General features: G+C 33.7%; 1 protein-coding gene across 3 annotated transcripts; it reads left to right on the forward strand.

Annotated features, from left to right (window-relative positions):
• On the forward strand, positions 1-6,803 carry LOC105166538 (phosphoethanolamine N-methyltransferase-like). 3 transcript variants are annotated; one of them, XM_011085933.2, is made up of 12 exons: positions 1-346; positions 460-575; positions 2,904-3,041; positions 3,140-3,277; positions 3,431-3,574; positions 3,998-4,108; positions 4,321-4,462; positions 4,839-5,119; positions 5,669-5,830; positions 6,167-6,220; positions 6,313-6,387; positions 6,478-6,803. In XM_011085933.2, exons 1-12 carry the CDS (start codon positions 331-333, stop codon positions 6,574-6,576), a joined length of 1,476 nt encoding a protein of 491 aa, XP_011084235.1. In that variant the 5' UTR covers positions 1-330; the 3' UTR covers positions 6,577-6,803. The 3 variants fall into 3 exon arrangements, with proteins under 3 accessions (XP_011084235.1, XP_011084227.1, XP_020551967.1); XM_011085925.2 differs by lacking the exon at positions 1-346 and having other exon boundaries at positions 435-575; XM_020696308.1 differs by lacking the exons at positions 1-346; positions 460-575 and adding an exon at positions 2,277-2,627.

A 7,958-nucleotide genomic window follows, 5' to 3' on the forward strand; every position in this document is an offset into this window, starting at 1 on the left:
CCAGACTCTCTTCCTCCTCCCTCTCCCACTCCCTCGCCACAACATATACATTTTTTCCTTTTCCTTTTTTTCTGAAATTTCTTGATTTTTTTCCACAATTTTGCCCTATAAATACCCCTCCATCCTTAACCATTAAACCACAGCTCATGCAGCAAAAGGGTAGATCCTACAATCGAAGGTCCAGGACTTTTACAAGATCCCGAATCGCCATTGAGGGTTGTTAGTTTCTCGTTCCCTCAATTTCCCAATTTACCTTCCTTTTTATCCCTTGAATTCCATCTTTCTTAGAGGCCCGGATAAGCAGAACAATTCATCTGTGTTTCAACTGCAATGGCTGCTATTCAAGGTTCACTAAATTCAAGATTTTTGGGTTTAAATACTGGTTTTGGTGAATAAATTATTTTTGATAGTTTTTGAATGAGAAAAAATAAAAAATGGCATCTGGATTTGATTTTGTAGAGCAAGAGCGTGAGGTTCAAAAGAGTTACTGGATTGAGCATTCTGTGGACCTGACACTGGAAGCCATGATGCTTGATTCCAAAGCATCTGATCTTGACAAAGAAGAGAGGCCTGAGGTATAATCTTGAAAGGTTCAAGCTTTCGTTTGGCGTTCTTTACTTTGAGTGCGCATGATAAGTTTGTTACATGGATGCTGCAGTGTTTTCTGTTATATTTATTTTATTCACTATTTTATTCATCTGTCGATTGTGTTGGATGCGTAAGAAACTTCTGTTCTCGATGCTTAATATAACTTTTTTGAATGTGATAGTCATGGATTAAGACAGGATTCCAAGTTTCCTTTTTGCGTTTGCTTAATCAATCACATAGTACTTGTCATAATTGTTGCTGTGTCACAATCACACTACAAATACAAATCATCCGTTATGCGAGATTCTTCGTTTCTTCAGGCACAATCCTGGTCAAAACTATTTGCATAAGGGATGTATTGTTTTTACCATTTAGCATAATGTTCTATCTGGTCTTACCTGTTTGTTGCTATACATCTAAAGAGTGAATTGTTTGAGAATTTCGTTATCATTATTTAATTTGGATTTGATGTAGTAATGTAAGTTTGCATAAAATATCATTGGTTTAATTATACTACGTGTATTAAAATGCGAACCTTTGTTTTACGTCAGTCGCTATACGACGATTGAAAATATTACAAAAAAACCCATTGCTAGCTTTCAGTGTCATTTTCATTGTATCTTGTGAATATCTATAAAATGGACGATAAACTACATCACAGTTCACGAGGTTTAGCTTTATTATAATTACCTCTTCCGTAGAGTAAAAATTACATCACATCCCCGAGTATATAGAACTTTACACATCCAATTGCGAATTATTGAAAAATTAATGCCTTTGGAAGCTCTAGCCAAATAAATAAAAGAGTGTTAAATATTTAATGCTGAAAATGGCCTTTGGGTATAAAAGTCGATTTATTTGACAGGGGAACTTGAAATGAAGAAAAAAGGACAAGGGGTGTTTTTGTAATATTTTCAATCGTCATATAGTGATTGACGTAAAACAAAGGTCCGCATTTTAAGTTATTGACAACAGTAAATATACACATATACTTTTATATAAAATAAAAATAAATGTAAAAGAATTAGTTTTCTTTTCACATATTCATAAAAAATATGTATATATATTTGTGATATATCAAAATAAATATATATGAACCAGCCCCCAGCCATCACCAGCCGTAACAACTGCCCCCCACCCCCTCAAGAAACAAAGACAAAGCATTATTCATATATATAATATATGAGAATAAATGCAGATTTTATATTTTTTGTTCTATATATTATATATATATTTTTAATTAAATATTATATATTAGTGAATGTCAATTTGAGGCATTATATTTAAATTCAATAACATATGAATGATTGCTTTACATCAATCGAAATATTGATAAGATACTACAAATATACCCCACGCATCACTTATTTATAATAGGGCTTACATTTAAGCAAAAAATGCATCTTGGTCCAGAAAATGGTCAGATCTCATCTATGCCTGTGGAAGGGCAAATATGGAAGAGCACACCACTTTTTTTCCTAATCCTAATAGAAGGGGATTGGGGATCCTCACGGGTATGGATGTAATTGTTACTCTAATGAGTGAATTTTGTAATTATGCTAACCATTAGCATAAAGATGTATTACCCTGAATGGACTTACTTGGCCCATTAGTTGAGCGCTATGGCTTCTCCATTAACTTATAATGAGCATTCGCCTAGTTATTACAGAACCAATGTTGGAAAAACTTGTGACGTCATGCTTATGCTGTGAAATGAATGATAAGATATCTGGTTTCCCAGCATAAAGCCACAATCATGTTTGCTATCTGCTCTTAGGATGTTGTCTCTTATGTTGTTGAATGATATTATAATTGCAATCTAAACAGAGGAACTGAAACTGATTCGGAGTGATTGCATTTTCTTGCCTTTTTGCTGAGGGCATGACCAGTCATTTTACTCCAAAAGTGGCTCCTTTCTTGTCAAGGATATTGAACCTTTGAGGTTCAAGTGCTTAGCAATTTTGATGATTCTAAAATTTTGGCTTGGGGATTTCCTTATGCCCACTTCGAACTGTAAAAGAAAGGAAAATATTCTCCTGGTACTTTTAGAACCTTACATCAAGTAAACCAAAAAGTTGTGTTGTATCTCTTAGCTTTTCCAGAGATCTTAATTATTCAGTTTCTTACAGTTTCTCCATATGTAAGTGTTAAAGATATTACCTTCTATGTGATATTATGTTTATCTTCTTCCCCTCTTTTCTACTTCTCGTATTGAATATGTCATGTTTTCGAGTCAATTATTGTGTGGTCATGCAATTTCTATGATAATGGACACCCTAATATCTTCTACTTTTATGTCTGATAAATCTGCACAGGTGCTGTCTCTGCTTCCACCATATGAAGGGAAATCAATTCTGGAATTGGGAGCTGGTATTGGGCGTTTCACTGGTGAATTAGCTAAAAAATCTGGGCAACTTATTGCTCTGGATTTCATTGAAACCGTGATAAAGAAGGTTCATTGCCTACTCTGAGACATTTATCTTCTATGGTCTTCTTTAATATGTTATCTGGTAGTTTTGTGAATTATAATCATGTGACCTTTGTTCTGCAGAATGAAACCATCAATGGACATCATAAAAATGTCAAATTTCTGTGTGCTGATGTGACGTCCCGAGACTTGAATTTTTCTGAAGGATCCTTAGACTTGATATTTTCGAACTGGCTATTGATGTATCTCTCTGATGAAGAGGTAGAATTCATCATCTCCATTTGTTAGTGACCAGCTGCTTTTTGATTTTTTCTATTAGATTTTCATGTGAATTTGTGTTCTGTTCTAATTTTTCTTGAGAAGCAATTTTTTTACATAGGATAACCAATATATATTTTTCCAATTGTTCTCCAGGTTGAGAATCTCGTGGAGAGAATGGTCAGATGGTTAAAAGTTGGTGGTTACATATTTTTCAGAGAATCATGCTTCCATCAGTCTGGCGACCACAAGAGAAAGAGTAACCCTACACATTACCGTGAACCGAGATTTTATACCAAGGTTCTAGCCTTATAATATATTCCCCTTGTTTCATGGCGTGCAGCAATTATGTCTTGATAAACTTCTATAACGATTAATGGGATCAAATTTTTTGTTCTCATGCATGGTTCTGTTGGCAAAAACATATATGAAATTTTCTAGTTAACCAAGAATGGGCAGAAAAGCAGCAATTTGACCTTTTTGCATCTCGATACCCAAAAGATCAACTATAAGTAGCATTTTTTGTTTATAAATGTTATGTCTACTTTCGCCAAATAGTTCACCAGCACTTGCAGCCATCTATTCATAATTTCTATATATATGCACTGTAATAGTGGTTGTGAATTCTAATTATAATAGGGATTTAATATCTGCTCAATTCTGATGATTCATTTGATTTCTGAGTCAGCATGTTGAGTATGATTCCTAAATTCCAACTTGCAGGTGTTTAAAGAATGTCATTTGTATGACAATTCTGGAAACTCATTTGAACTTGCCCTTATTAGTTGCAAGTGCATTGGAGCTTATGTAAGAAACAAAAAGAATCAGAATCAGGTATTTTTACTCATGACTTTTTGTCACAGGGATGATTCTTTTAATACATTTGCACTGCTATTGGATGCTAGAATTTCTGCCATGTGTTGATTGCACTCCGTACAAACAACCTTAATTAGAATTGCTCCAAATATAGAAATCCACTTAATTGAAGAAATAAATGAAAATAAAAATATATCCTGTTTAGTATTTGTCCTATTTGTGTTGGTCAGATTTGCTGGCTTTGGCAAAAAGTCAGGTCAGATGATGACAGGGGGTTTCAGAAGTTTTTGGACACAGTCCAATACAAAAGCAATGGCATATTGCGGTATGAGCGCGTCTTTGGAGAGGGATATGTGAGCACCGGAGGGATCGGTATGTTTTCGTGGCTGCAATTTACCTTCCATCCTTTTAGCATTTATTGAACAATAATTGTTTGGATGATAGAATCTAAGAATATTGACCAATATAACATTAATGCAACATCCTAAGATGCCATTATTCTGTGTAACATTGACAAAACGTGATTGATGACATCAACTGATTTATGCACTAGTGCTTTACCATGTAACATTGCATGATCATGTTCTTTTTGAACATCTAAGGTCTGAGGAGCAAATCTTGGATCTTTCGATTATATCCTGATGAAAATTTCCTGCCAAATTGTCCTAGACCGAGTTGTTATTATCCTTCCTTCACAAATCATAATTTCTTCTAATGTTTTCTAACACTCATCTTTTGATATGTCCAGATACAACTAAGGAATTTGTAGCTAAACTGGACCTTCAGCCTGGCCAGAAAGTCCTAGATGTCGGGTGTGGCATTGGAGGAGGTGATTTCTACATGGCCGACAAGTATGATGTTCATGTTGTTGGAATTGATCTCTCCATCAATATGATTTCTTTTGCACTTGAGCGTGCAATTGGTCTCAAGTGTGCTGTTGAGTTTGAGGTTGCCGATTGTACCAAGAAAGAATACCCTGATGGCACATTTGATGTCATCTACAGTCGTGATACTATTCTCCACATTCAAGTGAGTTTCTACTTAAAAATTTGCACAACCTAGTTTGTCCTGTACAATTAAAAGATTCCAGGGCTGAATGTTGGACCCCTCTTTTCATCTGTTCCCTGTCATATATTTATAAGCTTTTTGGCATTTCCTTTTCTAGGTTTGATTTATGGAGACATTAAGACTTAATGAGGGAATCTAATCTGTCTATATTTTGAGTTGGTTCTTCCACTTCTCATCGAACTTTAACTTTCTCTTGGTAGCTAGTCATAAACTATAAACTTTTAATGTATTTATTAAATGTCTTGTTATGAATTTCTGCTCATCCATAATTACTGGAACTGAAGCAGTGTCAAAGTTATCCATCAACATAGAATGATACATCTTCCTAACATAGCCGTCTACAACTGTCGTCTTCTTTTAGGAAATTTGGCTTTGTAACATCTTTAATATTTGAATAATTACAATTGTCTTGAACCGCTATATTGAGAAAGGTATCGTCATAAACATTGTTATCTTACTTACCTTGTTCTTCTAAATCTTCTAATATGCACAATTTGGTTTTATTTTCAGGACAAACCCGCACTGTTTAGATCATTCTACAGGTGGTTGAAGCCGGGAGGCAAAGTCCTCATAAGTGACTACTGCAGAAGTTCTGGAACCCCATCTGCTGAATTTGCAGGGTATATTAAGCAAAGGGGCTATGATCTACACGATGTAGACACTTATGGCCAGGTATATCTTTAACATGCAGCTCTTTATTGTCAACCATATTTCAAAGTAAAGGCTGGTATCAGATATATCGGCCAAAACCAATCTGAATATCCAATAATAGCTATTATTATCAAGTATGTATATATCCATAAAATTTGATAATATTGAATTATTTGTCAATATCATGCACCAAGATAATTTTTAAGAACTTCTGAACATCTTGTAACGTATTTGTTTTGTATTGCGTGATAATATCCTGGCACGTTGACGTTCTCAGCATGTACAAGAATTATGATATTGTGTTAACAACCATATTCCGGTCCGTCCTTATTTATTTCTGTCTTCATGTGTTTATAGATGCTTCGCGATGCTGGCTTTGCTGAGGTCATTGCTGAGGATCGAACTGAACAGGTGCTCGTCAGCCTACTTCTTTCTTATAGAGTTACAAATTTATTACACTGAGAACACAACTAAAATTGTTGCTCTTTTTGTACGTTTTCCAGTTCATAAAAGTTCTGGAGAAGGAATTGGATGCAGTAGAGAAAGATAAGGAAACATTCATAAGGGACTTCTCTGAGGTATGGCGATTTTCTTCGTTTATCATTTCTCATCTTCTTCTTTAATCTTACTAATTTTTTAGCGTCTCTTTTGTTTGATCTCTTGTGCAGGAAGACTATAACGACATAGTTGGAGGCTGGAAAGCTAAGCTTGTGAGGAGTTCATCTGGCGAGCAGAGGTGGGGTTTGTTTATTGCCCAGAAAAAGTGAAATCTTCCAAAATTGCGATGTCTTCTACCTGTAGCTCTTTTATGTATGTTTTTTAAGTTAATAATAGGCTTGGGTACAATAAAATCGACTGTTAACAGTTGGGCAACGATGGGGTTTCTATGGTAATCTGTTGGATCCATGAGGATGAGTTGTCGGATGTGTTTGTATCTTGATATGAGCAGCTGTTTATCTATATATATATTTAACTTGTCTTCTTACATGGTGCATCCTGATTGTCATCTTGTTTCCAAGTTTTTACATAATTGTTATAACTTACCATAATTTTTAAACCCTATTTATTAATAATGTAGGGAATACAACTTTATGTACTTTTTTCCTCTTAATTTCTTTTATCTCAATTTAATTCCTTAATCAATGTCCTTTTTTGCTTCTGGGTAATACTCAATCTTGCTTAGCAAAATAATCGCATTTGAGGAAATCACTATAATAAAATATTAAACGATAGTTTTTTTTTTTCTTTTAAGAAGACAACTATTTTGATGTTGTTATTATATAATTATTATTATTGTATAAAATTACAACTTCAGATAATTAGTGGCGCATCTAAGACATTACAATATAGTTATAACAATTAATTTATCATTGTTAGATTGTTATTATATATGTCTCACTAATTATTTTTTCGATGAAACAGCACAGGCAACTAACCAGCCAAAAAAATATATGGAAATATATATCTTATTTAGATAGATAAAAAAAATATTTGTAAAGAAATGATTTTGCACACAGAATAAAAAAGTTAAAATGTTTGAGATGGGAATGGATAGAAGAGAAGTAATTGAAAGATAAAAATAGAGTTTACCTAATCCGTATACAGCAAACCTAACATTTGTGGGCAGACCTGTTTGCCCTACAACATGCTACTTAACCAATTCTGCAACTACGTACAGCCACCTTCAACTTGAATGCGACGGACCTACACTAAATTCAAGAAATTACAACAACCCCCGCCCCCCCCTCCCATCTCTCTCTCTCTCTATATATATACACACACACACATTCAAACTTCTTTTCTTTTTTACATATAAATCATTTCATCATAATGAGTATATGTACAAATACAACATATATATATTAATTATATTAAATTACAACAAACTCCCTTAAAATTTGACATCATTATACATACAAGTATCCCCTTAATTTTAACTACGCCCGTTAGGTTTCTATCCATTTTATGGTAAACTGACTAAAATGACCTTATGGATATGAATTATAATTTTACATATTTTTTAAAATTTTATAATTTTTTGGACTAAGTGGATTTTCTTATAGTTTTTTCAAAATTTTCTATTCACCTCGTCCAATATTTTATATTTTTTAACTTTTAAAAAATTCATTAAAAACAAAATTGACAATTC

This window comes from Sesamum indicum, linkage group LG1 (assembly GCF_000512975.1).
Source record: "Sesamum indicum cultivar Zhongzhi No. 13 linkage group LG1, S_indicum_v1.0, whole genome shotgun sequence".
NCBI classification, from domain to species: domain Eukaryota; kingdom Viridiplantae; phylum Streptophyta; class Magnoliopsida; order Lamiales; family Pedaliaceae; genus Sesamum; species Sesamum indicum.

Coding starts and splice junctions, on each gene's coding strand:
- LOC105166538 (XM_011085925.2), top strand. CDS start 435: ATGGCATCTGGATTTGATTTTGTAGAGCAAGAGCGTGAGGTTCAAAAG. Junction 3,278..3,430: donor TGTATCTCTCTGATGAAGAG/GTAGAATTCATC, acceptor ATTGTTCTCCAG/GTTGAGAATCTCGTGGAGAG. Junction 5,831..6,166: donor ATGTAGACACTTATGGCCAG/GTATATCTTTAA, acceptor ATGTGTTTATAG/ATGCTTCGCGATGCTGGCTT.